This window comes from Gorilla gorilla, chromosome 1, assembly GCF_029281585.2.
Source record: "Gorilla gorilla gorilla isolate KB3781 chromosome 1, NHGRI_mGorGor1-v2.1_pri, whole genome shotgun sequence".
Classification (NCBI taxonomy): domain Eukaryota; kingdom Metazoa; phylum Chordata; class Mammalia; order Primates; family Hominidae; genus Gorilla; species Gorilla gorilla.
In genome coordinates, this window is record NC_073224.2 from 118,003,499 (window position 1) to 118,026,234 (window position 22,736).

General features: G+C 36.3%; 1 protein-coding gene across 3 annotated transcripts in view; it reads left to right on the plus strand.

The window, feature by feature from the left end:
- Positions 1–22,736, plus strand: part of MAGI3 (membrane associated guanylate kinase, WW and PDZ domain containing 3) — a 296,027-nt gene that overhangs the window by 214,039 nt on the left and 59,252 nt on the right. For all 3 annotated transcript variants that reach the window (XM_055356397.2, XM_055356399.2, XM_055356376.2), the window contains exons 7-9: positions 3,473–3,530; positions 8,605–8,699; positions 11,678–11,866. In XM_055356397.2, coding sequence (XP_055212372.1) covers positions 3,473–3,530; positions 8,605–8,699; positions 11,678–11,866 — 342 coding nt within the window. The remainder of the gene's footprint in view (positions 1–3,472; positions 3,531–8,604; positions 8,700–11,677; positions 11,867–22,736) is intronic.

The following is a 22,736-nucleotide window of genomic DNA, read 5'->3' on the forward strand; positions in this document are numbered from 1 at the left end:
TTACCAAATTATTTGTAATTATGGAAAATACCAAGCATTCTTAATACCTCAATGCCCTTTAATCTATCTGGAATCATCTCCCTCTCCCTAATCCCAACTTATTTATTTATTTATTTTTTTGACTTGGTCTATCACCAGGCTGGAATGCAGTGGCACGATCTTGGCTCATTGCAACCTCCGCCTCCTGGGTTCAAGCGATTCTCCTGCCTCAGCCTCCTGAGTAGCTGGGACTACAGGCGTGCACCACCACACCCAGATAATTTTTGTATTTTTAGTAGAGACGGGGTTTCACAATGTTGGCCAGGATGGTCTCGATCTCTTGACCTCATGATCCGCCCGCCTAGGCCTCCCAAAGTGCTGGAATTACAGGCGTGAGCCAACTTATCTTTAAAGACTGCTTAAACATCAGCTTTTAGAAGGCTTTCCTGATAGCAGTCTTACCAGGCAATTGGTATTCCTCTGCACTCCCCAAAAAAGATTATGTTTATCTTTATCTTATCATTTATCTCTTCTGTCTTCCTGTCTAGACTATAAACTCCTTGAAGTCAAGAACTGGGTTATATTTCTAATTTTTATTTCTGCATAAGGATGATGGGGAGAGGAGGATGAGAAGGGAGGAAGGAAAAAAGAAATAAAATGAATAAATGAATTGATCCACTAAATAGTGTATAAAATTACTAGGTATTTTAGTCTTGATTTTTATTACCTTCACTTTAAATGAGCAAATAATAACCAGTTCTTTATCTGTGTTAAATTGCCCTGTGTGAAAACAAAACAAAACCAAACAAAAAAACTTGCTAATGGTATCAGTGGTAAAGGTGTAAAATTAATAAAGTAACCCAGAAGATAAATGGCTGCATTTGTTTGCCCTCCTAAAGAAAGGACTGTTAATCTCTTAGTTGCTAATTACCTTGAGTGCTAACTAAAATGCTAAATCAACTTTCAAGTTAAGATTAAAATATATTTATGTTGATCTTTTATCCTTACTATTAGTACATCACTTTTAGTGATTTTTTCAGATATCAAATGGACTATTTCAGCTATTTCTATAGTCCTTAATTTCTCCAAACTTCTCTAAAGACAAAACATAAATCTAATTGTGGTACAGTTGTAGAATTCCTCCTTACTCAACTCTATTCAGTTCCCATGCTATTTCAAGAAAATTTCTATTAAAGAAAAAAATATTTTTCATGGAAGATCCATAACTGTTATAGTGCAGTTTTACAGATATATTCAAAAAAATTACTCTTATCCATGAAACAGTTGTTTAGCGATAAAATATATCTATTTGATAGATTTGCTTCATAGCTAAGGAGGATTAAAGTGAACTAAAGTACATCTCAGTTCTTTTTAATGTTTTGTTCTCTTCTCACATATTTCAACTATTTTAGTATTTCATTTGTTCTCATCTTTCCCACCTGAGACATTTCAACCAGGTCCTTCAAAGGAAAAACACAAAAACTCATCAAACTTTGAAACCACCAATCAATATATATGCAGAAAAGTATGGTGGAGAAATGGGGTAGGGGTGATTCAGACATTTTCACCAGGAGGCTAGTCATCTGTTCTTTTCTTATATTCTGAATGCAGAATAATAATTTTTCTTAGAGTAAAACAGTATAGCTTGTCAAGTTTATTATAATGGAATTTTTACTTACAAAGTTGGTATGTCATAACTGAGGCTAAATGATATCAAACTAATAAGTCTTGTGATGCTTTCTAAACCTGTTTGCTGTCCAGCGTACTTTTTGTGTGTGTGTCTTTCAGCAGAGCAGAAGCATTCTTTTTTTTTTATTTATTTTTTATTTTTTTATTATACTTTAAGTTTTAGGGTACATGTGCACTTCGTGCAGGTTAGTTACATATGTATACATGTGCCATGCTGGTGTGCTGAACCCACTAACTCGTCATCTAGCATTAGGTATATCTCCCGATGCTATCCCTCCCCCCTCCCCCCCCCCACAACAGTCCCCAGAGTGTGATATTCCCCTTCCTGTGTCCATGTGATCTCATTGTTCAATTCCCACCTATGAGTGAGAATATGCGGTGTTTGGTTTTTTGTTCTTGCAATAGTTTACTGAGAATGATGATTTCCAATTAAAAAGTCAGGAAACAACAGGTGCTGGAGAGGATGTGGAGAAATAGGAACACTTTTACACTGTTGGTGGGACTGTTAACTAGTTCAACCATTGTGGAAGTCAGTGTGGCGATTCCTCAGGGATCTAGAACTGGAAATACCATTTGACCCAGCCATCCCATTACTGGGTATATACCCAAAGGACTATAAATCATGCTGCTATAAAGACACATGCACACGTATGTTTATTGCGGCATTATTCACAATAGCAAAGACTTGGAACCAACCCAAATGTCCAACAATGATAGACTGGATTAAGAAAATGTGGCACATATACACCATGGAATACTATGCAGCCATAAAATATGATGAGTTCATGTCCTTTGTAGGGACATGGATGAAATTGGAAATCATCATTCTCAGAAGCATTCTTAAGAGAAATTGAAAATAAAAGCGTGGGACATCATAGTGCACAACAGTGGACTTTTAAAAAAATTCTTTTTTGCTCAGCTGCTATATAAAATGGATAGGACTAGAACCACCTGCTAGGAACATTCTTCCCAGCTTATCCATGTTTTACTAATAAGATGGTTCTTCAGAAACCTTAACTTTACAAGGAATGCAGACAAAGTGGGAGGGAAAAGATTCACATTCACATTGAAAAGCTCATGTCAGTTCATGTTGAAAAGGCTAGAGATTTGTTTTAACTTTCAGAAATTCAACTACCTTCAGTATTTCTGGTTATATTTTATAGGTCACTTACTGAGAATTAGTAATATATAAAAATGCTATGTAAGGCATTTATTTGTTATCATTCACAAATACAGATTACACAAAGCACTGTGGTGGTTAGATTAGTGTTCCTTCAGATACTCGGATCTTGTTCACCAAGAGAAAGCAGGTACTTTTGTAGGTTTTAAGCAAATCTAGATTGCTCACTTGAAATGACAAAAGTCCAAGGCTAGGGTTTCCTTTGAGGAGAAGTGGGTCTGAACATAACATCAAAAATGACTATGTATAATAGTAAAAAATTGAACAGATACCTGCTTCTTCTATTGGACTACAAGGGTAAATATGTCTCGTGTCAGCATGATCAAGGTTTTTAAATGAAAGAAGTACACAGTAATTTTTATTAGCATTTTGATGGCTTGTGGTTCATATGAACACCTTTTTGTTTAATGCCATCTTCTGTTCTGGGCTTCTGATTGCTTGCTGAAATTCTCCCTGGCTGGTGAAGAAGCCACTCAGACTTAAATTTTGTTTGTTCCTTGAAAGTGAGCCCTCAGGTTTCTGACACCCAAATATTAGTATAATGAAATAATAAATTCACTCACTGGTGAATTCTTTTCTGTCAGTTTTGAATCTGGCATTTCACTCAATTTTCTTTATTTACAGAGCTTCCTTATGGCTGGGAGAAAATAGAGGACCCTCAGTATGGGACATACTATGTTGAGTAAGTTTTTTACCTCAGTTAATATTCTCCCAAATATTTTCCTTTCAGCATATAGCTTTAGAGAATACTGGATACAGCACTTTATGCTTCTGTGATCCAGCTGTTGAGTTTTTCAACTAGGGGAATGAAAAGGTAGGGGCAGTGAGCATTTGCTTCATTGACCTTGGGCTTCCTGGAAGTTGGCTTTGAATTTCTAAATATAGAGAATAAGGGGGAAGTTGCCTAGAGGATTAATAGCTAGAGATGGTATTGTTACTACTACAGCCTCTAAAGAGAAAGTCAGTTGATAGAAAACTGAAATGAGGGCAACGGACTAGATGAATTATCAAGGTCGTTTCCAACACTACCACTGTATCCTTCTGAAAGCAGTGGAAGATCTTTAGGGCATTATAACATAATTATCCGAAGTTCTGAAGCATACACCTAAAGGTATGCTCTCTTTTAAGGAGTTATTCAAGGAAAACTTAGTATTCTTTTTAGGGGTGAAAGTTGCTTCTTAGGCAGCTGTTATGGTTAAATTTAAACATAAATATATATTGGAGAGGAGTGCCAGACACCTGCCTATGTTAGCCAGAGAAATTAAGCTAATATCAATGTCTAATTTTGCCTTCTCTTTTCTTTATCTAATTGCTACAATGTTATGACCATTGGGATTGCTTTCTTTCCAGATGCTAAACATTGAATTTGACCTCAAGCCTCTAGCAGCAGGCAAATACTTGTATCAGAAATATTACTATTTACCTGGAGACTAGGAGTTAAACCTGCTGCCTAGGTAGCAAAGACAAAATGTTATTATTACCTGAAAAAGTAACAAACACAATCATCTTTAATTTTATAATTGTTTCTTAATGTTTCAACACTTATAGGCATAAACCAATGCCATTTCCTAGTAGTTATCCCTAAAGTAAGCATCTCTGACTCCTGTTGCAACTGTAGTCTTTATTCTATTGTGCAGGTTGTTACTGGAGTCACTGTGGTTAGAGGGATTTTTGGAATGACTTCTTAAAATTAAATGTGTCTCCTAAGGAAATGACTCAATTAGATTGACACTTAAGTATATAACTTTAGAATTTCAATATCTTGGTTCCTTTGAAAGCTATGCTAATTTTGTTTCCATTGTGTTACTTAATGTCTTACTGATACTGTGATGTAAAAAGTATACAGCAGCTCTTTTATTATTATTTTTTCCTAAGACATATTTTGTTAAAGGAAGAAACAACCATTTTTCACATCAAAGGAGTATTTGGGGGCCAACTGAAAAGGTTTTGCAGGATTTTTTTCTTCCCCTCAAAGTTTAGTCTATTTAAATTGGGCTCTAATCAGCTATTTGCCATTGACACTGCTGAACATTTCTGAGATAATGATTCTCATTCTCTTTATTATCCATTCCAAGTGAATTTGAATACATGGTCAAAAGGTGAAAGTCATTTGCCTGTTATAAAACCTTGAGCTGAATGATCTGGTCCCCATTATGCAAAGATATAATATTAAAGCAACTTTAGGGCAAATCCTGAAGCGACCTGCTCCTAGTTGTCAGGGAGGTACATGAAATAGCCTGAATTAGAAGCAACAGCAGCAGCGACATGATTTTGTATGATTATTCCCAGAATGAGCTCATTTTACAGGAGGGTTTTGTATTAGACTAAGAAGGAGCAGACTGTACTCAAGATGCACATTAGTATGGAGTCAGCTGAGCTGTGGAGTGTGGCTTGATTCCCAGATTAGTTAGGTTTTGAATCTCGACCATAGTAATCTGCAGTGAGTTTACTGATGGAGATAAAAAGCTGTTACTTGAATGGCTATTCTTTGGCTCTCTTAGTTTGTCAAACCAGATGGCACGATGATTGCTCTTGGCAAGAGCCTTATAGTAGTAACACCAACTGCAGTGGTAGTTTTTCTTTGTATTTATTTTAGAGGATGGGATTCTGAAATGGATGAAGTTATTTTTTAAAATAAAATTTTTCCAAAAATGTAATATGCTTATAATATGCATAAATATAAATATGCATAAGCTATAAATATGCTTATATATTTAGAAATGCGGTCTTGATTATATTGCATTACATGTCTTTTTAAAATTAACATATAATTATACACATTTTGGGGGTACGTAGTGATGTTTCAGTACACCTAATATATAGTGATTAGATCAGGGTGATAAGCATTAAATGTCTTGATGCACCTAGGTGACAAAGTCAAAATATATACTTGCTTTCACAACTAAAACTTTTTTTTTTTTTTTTTTTTGAGACGGAGTTTTACTCTTGCCCAGGCTAGAGTGCAGCAGCACGATCTTGGCTCACTGCAACCTCCACCTTCCGCCTCCCAGGTTCAAGTGATTCTCGTACCTCAGCCCCCCAGTAGCTGAGATTATAGGCATGCGCCACCACACCCACCTAATTTTGTATTTTTAGTAGAGATGGGGTTTCACCATGTTGGCCAGGCTGGTCTTAAACTCCTGACCTCAAGTGATCCACCCGCCTCGGCCTCCCAAAGTGCTGGGATCACAGGCGTGAGCTACCATGCCCAGCCATCTAAAACTCTTTATGAAAGAATATTTTGTTGAGATAAATTTTTAAATCCAGATATTAGACATAAAATTTTAATACAGATAATGTGTCAAATTGTGTACTAATATTTAATCATTCTTGTTTGCTTTGTTTCTTTCTGATAATCTGTAATATTCTCCTCTCTTATTTCCCACAGCTAGTTATTTGGAAAACAAAATTTGTTGTGTCTTAATAATAGTGTAGGTATAAGTAATTAAATGAAAGGACAGTATTTTCACTTTTTTATTTTTTGATTTTTTTTGAGTGGCATTTTAGTCTAGATAGTCTAAGATAATGAAGACAATAACTTCCTCCAGTAAATCTTATATTCTTTTATCAAATTTTTAGGAAAAGGATTACTCATTTGCATATGTCTACTCTCCTCTCCCACACATTACAAAGGGTATAAATACAAATTACCACTTTTTATGTTCTAATGCCTGGGTGGCAAAGTGAGTCATTCTAGCCAATGACTTTAAAGTGAAAGTGAGCCAAGGTTCTTTCTGAACAGGTTTATTCTTTTCTGAGTGTCAATTTTTAGTTGTTTTTCAAAAGAATATGTAAAATATCAGTACCTAAATAAATTTTTTAAAGTAGTTCCTGGGATTTTTATTTTCACAGAGTTAAACAGTTAACTCAATGGACAGTGTATCCCCCGCATATTATGAAGCAGAAGCATACTTGAGTGTCAGTGAAATCAGAACCCAAAGAATGTCCAGTGGCACTTACCATATTTAGAGCTCTTAAACTATTTAATAAGTAACTACGTCTGTTGTGGAACTGATATGTAGTAGTAGCCTGAGTGACATGGAGAAAGCTAACATTCCTTTTTTTGAAAGTGTTTTTTTAATTTTTAAATTTTTATTTTAGTCCCTGCTGCCCATTTCTCTACCACCACTCTTAATGTTTACAAATGGCAAAGCTCCAGTGTGGACAACATAGTAAGACCCCATCTCTACAAAAAAAAAATTTTTTTTTAATTAGCTGGGCATGGTGGCACACACCTGTGGTCACAGCTACTCAGGAGGCTGAGGTGGGAATATCATTTGAGCCTGAGAGGTTGAGGCTGCAGTGAGCTGTGATTGGACCACTGCATTCCAGCCTGGGTGACAGAATGAATGCCTGTCTCCAAAAAAAAAATAAAATAAATAAATAAAAAGGCAAAGTAAATGTTCAACTTGTGTGACTATTTATATGTACATTTTGTAATATTCAGTCTACCTAAAGACAATCATGTTCTGAAATTCTCATGATTTGGTATTTAATTGTTGGTGTTCACTCATGTCACCTCTTTATTTTTATTTTTTATTTTTTTTGCGATGGAGTTTCACTCTTGTCGCCCAAGCTGGAGTGCAGTGGCATGATCTCGGCTCACTGCAACCTCCGCCTCCTGGGTTCAAGTGAGTCTCCTACCTCAGCTTCCTGAGTAGCTGGGATTACAGGCATGCACCACCACGCCCAGCTTATTTTTGTATTTTTAGTAGAGATGGGGTTTCACCATGTTGGCCAGGATGGTCTCTGTCTCTTGACCTTGTGATCTGCCTGCCTTGGCCTCCTAAAGTGCTGAGATTCCAGGCGTGAGCCACTGCACCCGGCCTCACTTCTTTAATTAAAGTGGAAAACTGTAGCATATGCTGAAATATATTTGTACTATGGAAGTGTTAGAATATGATTTCCATTGCTTCTGAATTAGACCTATTCGAGGTCCTAAACATCTTTTTTACAGCATTTCCTTTCTTAACCAACTCCACTTAACTGGCTTGCCAGAAGAATAGTGCTCTTTTTCTTCTGTAAAACATACTATTGCCCATAGCGTGTTGAATAGTTTGGCTAATCTCCTAGCGGCTAGTCTCCCCAGGCTTCCTGCTTTCTCTCAGAGAGTTGTATGCATTCCAAGAGTCAGTAGTGAATGTTCCCAAATCATAAATGCCAGTTGAACCTATGTTATAATTATTCATTTAATTATGGTATAATTATGAAGAAATTTAAGTGTGAAAGAGTTATTCTATACTATAGTTGATAAAAGCAAGTCATTTTCTTAGTTGCTACTGAACGGATATAGGTGAGTCAGTGGAAAAGTAATAGTAATATAATTTAAAAAGGATTCTATACACAAATTTCTTTCAAAGTGCCTTTACAGCTTGCTTCATTTTGGAGAAAAATTAAAACCCTTCTATCATTAACTGCCTTTTTTAAAAACATTAAATTACCAAGAACAAGTACTTCTGATTGCATCAGATAAGAAGGCTATAGTTTTGAAAACTGTTATTGGCTATATTGGGTAGGTTTATGAAGAAGCTATAGTAAATATAATATCAAAAGCTTCACAGCTTGGCATCTTCTGCAGGACTTTATTTAGCGACAGAAAGCCCCTCTGCTATCATCTGTCAGTCTCTCCATGTTCCATAGCCTAAAGATACGTATTTGTCCCCTAATCTGTGATGATGGAATGGTATGATAGACTATTTAAGAATATGTTACTGTTTTATTTTAAGCTGAAATGTATATTTTTCTGCATTCTACAGTCACCTTAACCAGAAAACCCAGTTCGAAAATCCAGTGGAGGAAGCCAAAAGGAAAAAGCAGTTAGGACAGGCTGAAATTGGGTCTTCAAAACCAGGTAAGCATTCTTTTCAGTCTTTTCTTCTAAGAATAACTTGTGAAATTTGTATGCTGAGTTAATAAAAGTGAGTTTGAACTTTTTATTTCTATGACTTTGACACTAGATAAAGAGTGTCTAGTTGTTACTGTAAAGATATGAATAATCTTAATAAAACATCTGAACATTATGAGAATACTGAGATTTTTCTCAGGAGTATACAAAAAGCATGAAGTTGTTGGGAGAAGGGATTTGGGCAGCTTTTTTATGAATTTGAGATTTTGTTTTGAAGATTGGAATGTTTCCTTATATGTTTAAGGCTAGACCAATATTAGGTCTCCAGTTCATCGTGAGCTTTTCCCAAGTTAATTGCTTAAGTATGGTGTCTGTAACCACTGAGGATTCTTCATTAACCAATATTAATAAATACTAAATATATCAAATGACTTACCTACATCATTGAGTCTCAAGTGGGATGGTAGCTATTAGTAACATCAGATTCATTTAGGGAGCATTTTTTTAAAAATATAGATCCAGAAATTTCGATGAGTCTAGTCATGTGTATTTTGAAAACACTGCTCAGGAAGTTCTTACATTCTACTTATCCCTCCCCATCCCTTTTCCAGCCCTCATTTGTCATTAATAACCAGGGGTATATATGGCCATATTGTAGTAATCCAGTAGATTCTCCACTTCGGTTGCCTATGAGAGAAATAGTTCTTTCTTATAGTTACTCTTCAAAAACATCGTCCTCCTCCTAAAGTTCTGCATTTCGTTTAGCAAACATTTTGAGTTTAACAAATACTTTTGAGCACTGACTATATCCCCAGTGCTTTGCTAGGCTCTAGGTATTCAAAAATGACTAAGAGTAAGACAGGGCTTGCCCTCAAGAGTTCATAGTCTAATACAGGAAACTGATGGTTATAATACATGGAGATAGGTGCCATCATAGAATAGTAGCTATAATGGTAAGCTGAGGGTCAGGTTTGAATCCCAGCTGTGTAATCTTGGGTACGTTTCCTAAATCTCTAAATGCTCCTATTTCTTCATATATAAAATAGGAATAATAATGGTACCCACCTTTTAAGGTGGTTATGAGTATGTAAATTAACAGATGTAAAGTGCCTACAATGGTATTAAGCACATGTTGACTAATAAATGATAGTTTGATTGTTATTAATAGACATGTACAAGTTACAGTGGTGGCATAAAGATGGGAGTACCCAACTCTGCTTTGGTGGGAAATGTCAAGGGGGCAGGAGAAATTTCAAAGCAGAAGAGATAGAAACTAGGTCTTGAAAAGTCAGGAAAAGTTAAAGCAGGCAGACAAAAATTTTAAAGGAGCAAGAAAGCATACCAAGTAGAAGGAACAGAATGTTTAAAATCACAGAAGCATGAAATGGTGTGCTGAAAGGCCAGAAGGCAAGTAGGTGTGGTTACAGCATAGGGTATTTGTAGGGTAGTAACAAGCGATGAGGTTGTAGGGATAGGCAGCCATGAGAAGAGGTTGAGTATGTCATATGTTGCTGGAATGTCAAGGAAGTTGAAGATTGAAAAATATGTGTTGGATTTGACAGTAGGGAGGTCATTAGTCACTCTAGCAGGAGCAAGTAGAGAGTGAAGTAAAATTGCAATAGAATGAAGAGGGTATGGGAGGTCAGACAGTACAACTGTTGGCAAAATGATAAACATAATTACCATATATTTATAGTAACTGCTGGAATTCCACTCAGTGTATACCCAAGATGAATGAAAATATGTCCACACAAAAACTTGAGTGTTCATATCAACATTATTCATAATAGCCAAGAAGTGGAAATAACCCAAATGTCCATCAACTAATGAATGGATCAACAAAATGTGATGTTTATCCATACAGTGGCATATTATTTGGCAATAATATAATAAATATATTTTATCTTTAGTAAGTACATATTTAATTTAATATTTATTATATATTAATAATAAAGAGCAATAAAGTACTGACATATGCTACAATACAGATGACCCTCAAAAACACTGTCAAGTGAAAGAAACCATTCAAAAAACCACATATTGTCTGATTTTGTTTATATGAAATGCCTATATTGGGCACGTCTATACATGGATAGTAGATTCGTGGTTTCCTAAGGCTAGGATATGGATGTGGGTTGGGGAGAAATTGGATAATGACTGCTAATGGGCATGGGGATTTCCTTTGAGGAGGGAAGAAAATGTTCTAAAATTAGATTATGCTGATAGTCGCATGACATTGAATTGTACACTTGAAAGGGCTAAATTCTACGGTATGTGAATTATATCTCAATAAATTTGTTAAAAAATAGATAATGGCAGAACATTTAAAATCTTTTTTACAGTTAATTTAATACTTCATAAATTATAAACCTGCACAATTTGATTCTCTCAGTTTTTGTCACTTTCCTAATGGCAGGCATGGTTGAGGAGAAGAGAGAAGAGGTTCTGGAAGGAAGTTGTTATTTGCAGATGTGAATCACTAGGGTCATCTAACCCCTAATAATGGGCATTTCAAAAGAACTATGTATTTTTTTTCCTAAATTATCCACTAAACATGAGTGAAAGGGATAGAAATATGAAGCTATTTACTGATAGTAAAAAGATTCACTCCTTCCATCAGTTATAAATCAAAGACTGCAGAAAGCCTGAGCTGTGAATTATAAAAATTCTCAATATACTCTCTTTCATAAGTTTGTGACACTTGACTTCATCTTCCTGGTATAGTACTTTGTACATAAAACTCAGTAGATGCTGAGTTTTATAGTACAGTTGAATAGTATCCAAACTTTCAGGAATTGAGTACTAAAGGTTGTATCATTTTGACTTCATATAATGGACTCTGGGTTGAAAGTAAGCACAGACAAGGCAATGAGAAAGAGATTAAGTTGAGAATAACATTAAAAAGTTGTATAAAAGATTGACTCTGAGTGCTATATTCATTGTAATTATTTTTGTTCTCAAACCCACTTCTCATTTTGGCACAGATATGGAAAAATCACACTTCACAAGAGATCCATCCCAGCTTAAAGGTGTCCTTGTTCGAGCATCACTGAAAAAAAGCACAATGGGATTTGGTTTTACTATTATTGGCGGAGATAGACCTGACGAGTTCCTACAAGTGAAAAATGTGCTGAAAGATGGTCCCGCAGCTCAGGATGGGAAAATTGCACCAGGTAAGAAATTTTTCATAATTATTTGAAGAGTAGTGATACTATAACAAAAATTACAGTGAAGAGATTTTATATACATAAAGAGAGAGAAATAATTAAATTATATAACTAAAGAAAGAGATTCCAGTATTAAAATAGTTTATCCTTTAATTTAAAAAAAAGTTGTATGGGTATACAGTAGGTATATATATTTATGGAATACATGAGATATTATACTGTGATACAGGCATGCAATAAGTAATAACCACATCATAGAAAATGGGGTATACATCTCCTCAAGCATTTATCTCTTGTGTTATAAACAACCCGTTTATACTCTTTTAGTTATAAAATGTACAATTAAATTATTGCTGACTGTAGTCACCCTATTGTGTTATCAAAAACTAGGTCTTATTCATTCCTTCTAGCTATATATATATATACACACACATATATAATACACATATATATACACACACATATACACACACACACACACACACACACACACACATATATATATATATATATATATTTTTTTTTTTTTTTTTTGAGATGGAGTCTTGCTCTGTCGCCCAGGCTGGAGTGCAGTGGCGCGATCTCGGCTCACTGCAAACTCCGTCTCCCGGGTTCACGCCATTCTCCTGCCTCAGCCTCCTGAGTAGCTGGGACTACAGGCGCCCGCCACCACGCCTGGCTAATTTTTTGTATTTTTAGTAGAGACGAGGTTTCACCGTGTTAGCCAGGATGGTCTGGATCTCCTGACCTCGTGATCCGCCTGCCTTGGCCTCCCAAAGTGCTGAGATTACAGACGTGAGCCACACCGCACCCAGCCTTTCTAGCTATATATTTTTTATATTCCTTAACCATCTCCACTTCCCTCTCACCGCCCCCCTAACCCTAACTACCCTTCCCAGCCTCTGGTAATCATCCTTCTACTCTCTAGCTCCATTAGTTCAGTTGTTTTAATTTTTAGCATCCACAAAGAAATGAGAACATTCAAAGTTTGTGTTTCTTTGCCTGACTTATTTCACTTAACATAATGATCTTCAGTTCCATCTGTGTCATTGCAAATGACAAGATCTCATTCTTTTTATGGCTGAATAGTACTCCATTGTGTATATGTACCATGTTTTCTTTATCTAATTATCTGTTGATGGACATTTAGGTGGCTTCTAAATCTTGGCTATTGTGAAAAGTGCTGTAACAAACATGGGAGTGCAGGTATCTCTTCAATATACTGATTTCCTTTCTTGTGGGTATATACTCAGCAGTGGGATTGCTAGATTGTATGGTATCTCTATTTTTAGTGTTTTGAGAATCCTCCAAATTGTTTTCCATAGTGATTGTACAAATTTACATTCCCAGCAACAGTGTATGAGGGTTCCCTTTTCACCACACCCTCTCCAGCATTTGTTATTGCCTGTCTTTTGGATAAAAGCCATTTTTAACCAGGGCAAGAAGATACCTCATTGTGCTTTTGATTTGTATTTATCTGATGATCAATGACCTGAGCACTTATTCATATTGCTGTTTCTATGTCTTCTATGTCTTCTTCATGAGAAATGTCTATTCCAATGTTTTGCCCATTTTTTAATCAGATTATTAGATTTTTCCTATAGAGTTGTTTGAGCTCCTTATATATTCTGGTTATTAATCTCTTGTGAGATGGATAGTTTGCAAAGATTTTCTCCCATTCTGTGGGCTGTCTCTTCACTTGACTGATTGTTTCCTTTGCTATGCAGAAGCTTTTTAACTTGATGTGATCCCGTTTGTCCATTTTTGCTTTAGTTGCCTAGGCTTGTGGAGTATCACTGAAGAAATTTTTGCCCAGACCAATGTCCTGGAGAGTTTCCCCAATGTTTTCTTTTTTTAGTTTTATAGTTTGAAGTCTTAGATTTAAGTCTTTAATTCACCTTGATTTGATTTTTGTATACAGCGAGAGATAGAAGTCAAGTTTCATTCTTCTACATGTGGATATCCAATTTTCCTAGAACCATTGAAGAGACTATCTTTTCTCCAATGTATGTTCTTGGCACCTTTCTTGAAAATGAGTTCATTGTAGGTGTATGGATTTCTCTATTCTGTTCCACTGGTCTATGTGTCTGTTTTTATGCCAATACCATCTTCCTTTAGTTACTATAGCTCTGTAGTATAATTTGAAGTCAGGTAATGTGATTCCTCCAGTTGTGTTCTTTTTCCTCAGGCTAGCTTTGGCTATTCTGGGTCTTTTGTGGTTCCATATAAATTTCAGAATTGTTTTTTTCTATTTCTGTGAAGAATGTCATTGGTATTTTGATAGAGATTTGATAGAGATTGCATTGAATCTCTAGATTGCTTTGGGTAGTATTGAAAAGAATGTTGATTCTTCCAACTATGGACATGAAATATCTTTTCATTTTTTGTGTCCTCTTCAGTTTCTTGCATCAGTATCTTATAATTTTTAATGCAGAGATCTTTCGCTTCTTTGGTTAAGTTAATTCCTAGATATTTAATCTTATTTGTGGCTATTGTGAATAGGATTACTTTTTTATTTATTTTTCAGATTGTTCACTGGCATATAGAAAGGCTACTGACTTTTGTATGTCGCTTTTGTATCCTGCAACTTTACTGAATTTGTTTATTAGTTCTAATAGTTTTTTTATTTGTGGAGTTGTTAAGTTTTTCCAAATATAAGATCCCATCATCTGCAAACAAGGATAATTTGACTTCTCCCTTTCCAATTTGTATGCCTGTTATTTCTTTCTCCTGCTGATTGCTTTAGCTAGAACTTCCAGTCCTGTGTTGAGTAACAGTGGTGAAAGTGGGCATCTTCATTTTCCAGATCTCAGAGGAAGGACTTTCAGTTTTTCCCTCATTCAGTGTGATACTAGCTGTGGCTCTGTTGTATATATGGCTTTTATTATATTGAGGTATGTTTCTTATATACCCAGTTTTTTTAGGGTTTTATCATAAAGGGGTGTTGAATTTTATTAAATTTTTTCAGCATCAGTTGAAATTATTATGGTTTTTTTGTTTTTGTTTTGTTTTGTTTTGTTTTGTTTTCTAGACTGAGTCTCTGTCACCCAGGCTGGAGGGCAGTGGCGTGATCTCAGCTTACTGCAACCCCCACCTCCTGGGTTCAAGTGATTCTCCTGCTTCAGCCTCCAGAGTAGCTGGGATTACAGGCACTCACCAGCACGCCTGGCTAGTTTTATATTTTTAGTAGAGATGGGGTTTCACCATGTTAGCTAGGCTGGTCTCGAATTCTTGACCTCAGGTGATCCATCCACTTCAAATGATTATAGTTTTTATCCTTCATTCTGTTGATACCATGTATCACACTGATTATTTGCATATATTGTACCATCCTTGCATTCCTGGGATAAATCCCACTTGGTCATGATGAATGTTCTTTTTAATGTGTTGTCAAATTTGACTTGCTAATATTTTGTTGAGGAGTTTTACATCAGTACTTATCAGAAATACTGGCCTGTAGTTTTCTTTTTTTGATATGTCTTTGGTTTGGATATCAGGGTAATACTGGCATCACAGAATGAGTTTGGAATTATTCTTCCCTCTATTTTTCAGAATAGTTTAAGTAGGAATTGTATTACTCCTTTAAATGCTTGGTAGAATTCAGCAGTAAAGCCATCAGATCCTGGGCTTTACTTTACTGGGAGACTATTATGGCTTCAATCTTGTTGCTTGTTATTGGTCTGTTCAGGTTTTAGATTTCTTTGTGGTTTGATCTTGGTAAGTTGTGTGTGTCTAGGAATTTATCCATTTCTTCTAGGTTTTCCAATTTGTTGGCATATAGTTGCTCATAATAGTCTCTAACAATCCTTTGAATTTCTGCAGTATCAGTTGTAATGTCTCCTGTTTCATCTCTGATTTTATTTACTTGGATCTTATCTCTTTTTTTCTGTTAGTCTAAGGTTTGTTAATTGTATCTTTTCAAAAAACCAACTTTTTGTTTCTTTGATCTTTTGTGTTGTTTTCTTCATTTCAAATTCATTTATTTCTACTCTTTCTGCTTTTCTTCTATTAATCTAGAGCTTAATTTGCTCTTTTCTAGTTCTTTAAGATGCATCATGAGGTTATTTATTTGAAGTTTTTCTTTTTTTATATATATAGGCACTTATAGCTATAAATTTCCCTCTTAGTACTGCTTTTGCTGTATCCCATAGGTTTTGGTGTGTTTTGTTTCCATTATTATTTGTTTCAAGAAATTTTTCCAATTTCCTTCTTAATTCCTTTATTGACTCACTGGTCATTCAGGAACCTATTGTTTAATTTCCATGTGTTTGTATAGTTTCCAAAATTCCCCTTGTTATTAATTTCTGATTTTATTCCATAGCAGTCGAGAAGATACTTGATATAATTTTAATTTTTTGGAATGTTTTAAGACTTGTTCTGTAACCTAACATATGGTCTATCCTTGAATGATGCCGTGCTGAGGAGAATATATATTCTGCAGCCATTGGATGAAATGTTCTGTAAATATCTATTAGGTCCATGTAGTCTATAGTGCAGATTAGGTCTGATGTTTCCTTGTTGATTTTCTGTCTGGAAGCTCTAATGCTGAAAGTGGGATGTTGAAGTCTCCTGCTATTATTGTATTGCGGTCTATTTCTCTCTCCTTAGCTCTAATAATATATATCATATATTATATAATAATTATATATATAAAATATATAATTGTAATATATGATAAAATACCTCTCTCTTTAGCTCTAGTAAAGCAAGTAACACTTGCTTTATGTGTCTGGGTACTCCAGTGTTGGATGCATGTACATTTACAATTGTTATATCCTCTTGCTGAATTGACCCCTTTATTATTATATAATGACCTTTTTGTCTCTTCTTGCAGTTTTTGTCTTATAATCTATTTTGTCTGATATAAATGTAGCTACTGCTACTGTTTTTTGGTTTTCACTGGCATGGAATGTCTTTTTCCAGTCCTTTATTTCCATTCTATGTGTACCTTTACAGGTGACATATGTTTCTTCTAGGCAATAGATCATCAGGTCTTGCTTTTTTTATTCACTCATCTTCTCTATGTCTTTTGATTGGAGAGTTTAGTCCATATGGATTGAGTGTTATTAATGATCAGTAAGGACTTACTCCTGCCATTTTGTTATTTGTTTTCTGGTTGTTTTGTGATCGTCTCTTCCTTCTTTCCTTCCTTCCTGTCTTCCTTTTAGTGAAGGTGATTTTATCTGTGGTATGATTTAATTTCTTGCTTTTTATTTTCTTGTGTATCCATTGTATTTTTTTTATTTGAGTTTACCAGGATGCTTGAAAATACTATATTATAACTCATAATTATAAACTGAGGACAAATTAACACTGATTGTATAAACAAAGAAGCAAACAAGCAAAAAGAAAATGAATAAAAACTATACAATTTAACTTCATCCCTTCCTTTTAAATTTTTTGTTATTTCTCTTTATGTCTTATTGTACTTTGTCTTGAAGATTTGTTATAGTTATTATTTTGATTGGTTCATTGTTTAGTCTTTCTACTTAAGAGTATGTTACACACCACAATTACAGTTTAATATTCTATGTTTTTCTGTGTGCTATTACCAGTGAGTTTTGTACCTTCAGATGATTTCTTATTGCTCATTAATGTCCTTTTCTTTCACATTGAAGAACCCCCTTTAGCATTTCTTGTAGGACAGATCTAGTGTTCACGAAATCCCTTAGCTTTTGTTGTGTGGAAGGTCTTTATTTCTCCTTCATGCTTAAAGGATATTTTTGCGAGATACACTGTTATAGAGTAAAAGGTTTTTTCCCTAAGCACTTTAAATATGTCATGCCACTCTCTCCTGCCCTGTAAGGTTTCCACTGGAAAGTCTGCTGTTAGACATATTGGAGCTCCTTTGTATGTTACTGGTTTCTTTTCTCTTGCTGCTCTTAGGATCCTTTCTTTATCTTTGACCTTTGGGAGTTTGATTTTTAAATGCCTTGAAGTAGTCTCCTTTGGGTTAAATCTGCTTGGTGCTCTATAACCTTCATGTGCTTGAATATTGGTATCTTTCTCTAGGTTTGGGAAGTTCTCTGATATTATCCCTTTGAATAAACTTTTTACCTCATTTTTTCTGTACCTCCTCTTTTGGGCCAATAACTCTTAGAATTGCCCTTTTGAGGCTGTTTTCTAGTTACTGTAGGTGTGCTTTATTGTTCTTTATTCTTGTTTTTTTTTTTTTGTCTCCTCTGACTGTGTATTTTCAAATAGGCTGTCTTCAAGCTCACTAATTCTTTCTTCTACTTGATCGATTCTGCTGTTAAGAGACTCTGATGCATTGTTTAGCATGTCAGTTGTATTTTTCAACTCTAGATTTCTGTTTGATTCTTTTTAATTATTTCAGTCTCTGTTAAATTTTTGTGACAGGATTCTGCATTTCTTCTCTCTGTTATCTTGATTTTTTGTTGTTGTTTTCTCAAAACAACTATTTTTAATTTTCTATCTGAAAGGTCACATATCTCTGTTTCTCCAGGATTGGTCCCTAGTGCCTTATTTAGTTCATTTGGTGAGGTCATGTTTTCCTGGATGGTCTTGATCCTTATAGATGTTTGTTGGTGTCTGGGCATTGAAGAGTTAGGCATTTATTGTAGTTTTTGCAGGCTGGGCTTCTTTGTGCCCATCCTTGGGAAGGCTTTCCAGGTATTCGAAGGGACCTAGGTCCTAAACCCAATAACAATAAGTACCACCTTAGTATTCTTGGATACGATTCAGAAGAATTATCTGGATTAATAGGCAGAGACTCTTGTTCTTTTCCCTTACATTCTTCCAAACAAACAAAGTCAGTCTCTCTCTCTCTCTCTCTCTCTCTCTCTCTCTCTCTCTCTCTCCCTCCCTCACTCTCTGTCTCTCTCTTTCTCTCTCTCTGTGCTGAGCCTCTTGGAACTGGGGGCTGGGGGACATAAACATCCCTGTGGCCACCACCACTGGGACTGCGCTGGGTGAGACATGAAACCAGCACAGCGCTGGATCTTGCCCACAGCCAGCTGTAACCACTACCTGGCTGCCACTTAAATTAACTCAAGGCCCTGGAGCCCTATGATCAGCAGGTGGCAAAGTGAGCTAGGTTCGTGTCCCTCTCTTCAGGATGGTGAGTTTCCCCAAGCCGCAAGTGGATTCAGAGATATCGTCTGGGAGCCAGGGATTGAAGTCAAAAACCTTAGAAATTTACCTGGTATTCTATTCTACTCTGGCTAAGCTGGCATTCAAACCACAAGACAGACAGAATTCTTCCCATTCTTCACCTTCCACAGACAGAGAAACCTCTCCCTGTGGCCACCAACACTGGCCCATGTGGGTGTGTGGGGGTGTTGCCAGGCCACTGCTAATGCTCACCTAAAGCACAAGGGCTCTTCAGTCAGCTTGTGATGAATGCTGTCAGGCCTGGGACTCACCCTTCAGGACAGTGGGCTCTCCTCTGATCCAGGCTAGGTCCAGAAATGCTGACCAAGAGCCTAGGCCTGGACTCAGGGACCCCGAGAGCCTGCTTGGTGCTCTACCCTACTGTGGCTGAGCTGGTACCTAAGCTGCACGACACAGTCACCTTTACCTTTCCCCCTACTTTTCTCAAGCAGCAGTCTTTCACCATAGTTACCACAGCAGGGAATGTGCTGGGTCATGCCTAAAGCCAGCATGTCTCAGAGCCCAGTATCCGTGGTGTATTTATTACCTGGGTATTGCTATTGGTTATTCAGGGCCCAGGGGCTCTTGAGCAGGCAGGTGATGAAACCTGCGAGGTCTCTGCTGTGACAGGGCAGCACTGAGTTCAATGAAAAGTCCGTCAGCCACTGTGCTGTCTCTCTCACAATCACATAGATTTCTCCATACCAGGTGGCTGCTGCCGGGAGCTAAGGGAGAGGTGGCATAAGCACTCCCTTAGCTGCCCTGGCTGGTGTCTCATAGGTTGCAGTCAGGTGTCTCTGATCCCAGCTCAGCACTAGGACTTGTCTAGGAATTGCAGTCCTTGTGGCCTAGACTGCCCCTCATCTCACTCGGGGCCCAGAGCACTCCAGCCCCCAGTGGTGAGGCTTGCTGGAACTCAGTCTCCAACCACTGGAATGGGCAATTCCCCTATGGCTAGGGTCGACCCAAATGCTCCCTTTGTTGGCATATGTCAGCTGAGTACAGCCTGGTTCTGCTTTCCCTTGTGACAGGGGAGCACTGAGTTCAATGCAAATCCTGACAATCGCTGTGCTCACCCTCTCCCAAGCATGCAAATTCTCACCACCACTGCAGGGAGGATGGGGGAGTGGTAGCACTGGCAATTCCAGACTGCCTTTCCTATCTTCTTCAGTGTCTCTTTCAGTGATATGAAGTCCAAACCAGGCACTATGATTGCTCACCTGCTTTTTGTCTCTTGTAACGGTACTTTTAGTGTGTAGTTAGTTGTTAAAATTTGGTGTTTCTGTGGGGGTAGGGGGATGAGTAGTGTAGGCTTCTATCCCGCCACTTTGCTCTGCCCTCCGTCACCATCTATCCTCTAAACTAAATGCATATTATCTTTGATGGTGGGCCATTTTACAAACAGGTGAAAACTGTTGGAGAAAACATTAAATTTATTAATATTTTGAAATATTTTATATAACTTTGAGATAATCCTTTTGCTGTATAAAACTAAAGATTTAATCATCTCAGAAAAGTATTTGTTTGATTTTCTTGAATTATAAAGGATACTTTTGGAGGAAACATTTACCTATAACCTTATTTGAAAAAAGGTCCTGTGTGGTGTTTATCATGGTATCAAATTGTTAAATCTTGCCGTTTTTCCCAAGTTTGTTTGATTCCTTAATCTTACTGGTTATTAAATTGAACTCCTATGTTAAGAATTGTAGACATAACATTACCATTTTTACAAAGTAGTGTAAACTTGTCTTTTCTATAGTTTCCTAAAGCCTTTACTTGGTAATTGCTGGATATTTTAATATGGCTGGGAGTGTTTGTGGTTCAGGAACTTGGAGAAGGTTGAAGACTAATTTCTGATTGCGGGGGGAAGTTTAAGCATTGTTTTCCAGAAAGATTTTAGTATTAATACCGAGGTTGCTTTTTGCAGTGTTTGCTAGACTTTTCTAATCCTCTGTTATTTCACATACCATGAAAATATGGAGCAACATTCAGATGGTTGAATTGTCATAGTATTTTTTGATCTCTCATATTATGCTTTCCCATTGAGGTAACAAAAACTTAAAACAGGAAAACTTAAAATAATCAAGTTATACTTGTAAACAAAATTATTTTTTTCTACTTTATTACTTTCTAAAGTTAACAAACTTTAGAGATTAAAATTAATAGTAAGGTTCTTTTGTTTTCAGTTTTGACCTTTTCAACATTTTATCCATGAAACACATGTCTTAGCTATTGTGTATGCTGTCAGGATTTCAAAATGTAGTTTCATATTTGCCTAATATGCTTATCTAATTTGCATGGCAATACAATATTTCCGTGAAAATTCTGGGAGCTTTAATACCAGATTGAGTTTTTTAAAAGCCATCAGAACAAATTAAAGCACCTTTGTTTGGCAATAACCTTTTAAATAATCATATTCAAATAAAAGCTAATTGATGAGACAACAGGGGCCAAATTTTAAGTCAAGACTGTATTAAAAAATACCCAACTGATGACCGTCAACTGGTAATGATTCTACAACCAAAATAGTCTTACTAATGTCAAATCAGGAAAGCAAAACCAACTTTTAGAGGGATTTATTAAGCTGCCTTCTCAGTGTCTTCAATAATGCATTGTTTGCTTCTGTTGAATTTTTTGTCGCTTGTTTCACCTTTTGAAATCTGATTTATACATCAAATTCAAAATTGCTGCAAAAAGAAGGATACTACCAGAAAATACACTCATAAATTAACATCATTCTAATCTTCAGTTCAAAATTTGTCAAACTAGAATGAATTTTTAAAGTACATTGTTAGCAATGGCTTTTGTTTTGTTTAGTTTTTTTGTTTTGTTTTTTTATTATTATTATACTTTAAGTTTTAGAGTACATGTACACAATGTGCAGGTTAGTTACATATGTATACATGTGCCATGCTGGTGTGCTGCACCCATTAACTCGTCATTTAGCATTAGGTATATCTCCTAATGCTATCCCTCCCCACTCCCCCCACCCCACAGCAGTCCCCAGAGTGTGATGTTCCCCTTCATGTGTCCATGTGTTCTCATTGTTCAATTCCCACCTATGAGTGAGAATATGCGGTGTTTGGTTTTTTGTTCTTGCAATATTTTACTGAGAATGATGATTTCCAATTTCATCCATGTCCCTACAAAGGACATGAACTCATCATTTTTTATGGCTGCATAGTATTCCATGGTGTATATGTGCCACATTTTCTTAATCCAGTCTATCGTTGTTGGACATTTGGGTTGGTTCCAAGTCTTTGCTATTGTGAATAGTGCCGCAATAAACATACTTGTGCATGTGTCTTTATAGCAGCATGATTTATAGTCCTTTGGGTATATACCCAGTAATGGGATGGCTGGGTCAAATGGTATTTCTAGTTCTAGATCCCTGAGGAATCGCCACATTGACTTCCACAATGGTTGAACTAGTTAACAGTCCCACCAACAGTGTAAAAGTGTTCCTATTTCTCCACATCCTCTCCAGCACCTGTTGTTTCCTGACTTTTTAATGATTGCCATTCTAACTGGTGTGAGATGGTATCTCACTGTGGTTTTGATTTGCATTTCTCTGATGGCCAGTGATGGTGAGCATTTTTTCATGTGTTTTTTGGCTGCATAAATGTCTTCTTTTGAGAAGTGTCTGTTCATGTCCTTCGCCCACTTTTTGATGGGGTTGTTTGTTTTTTTCTTGTAAATTTGTTTGAGTTCATTGTAGATTCTGGATATTAGCCCTTCGTCAGATGAGTAGGTGGCGAAAATT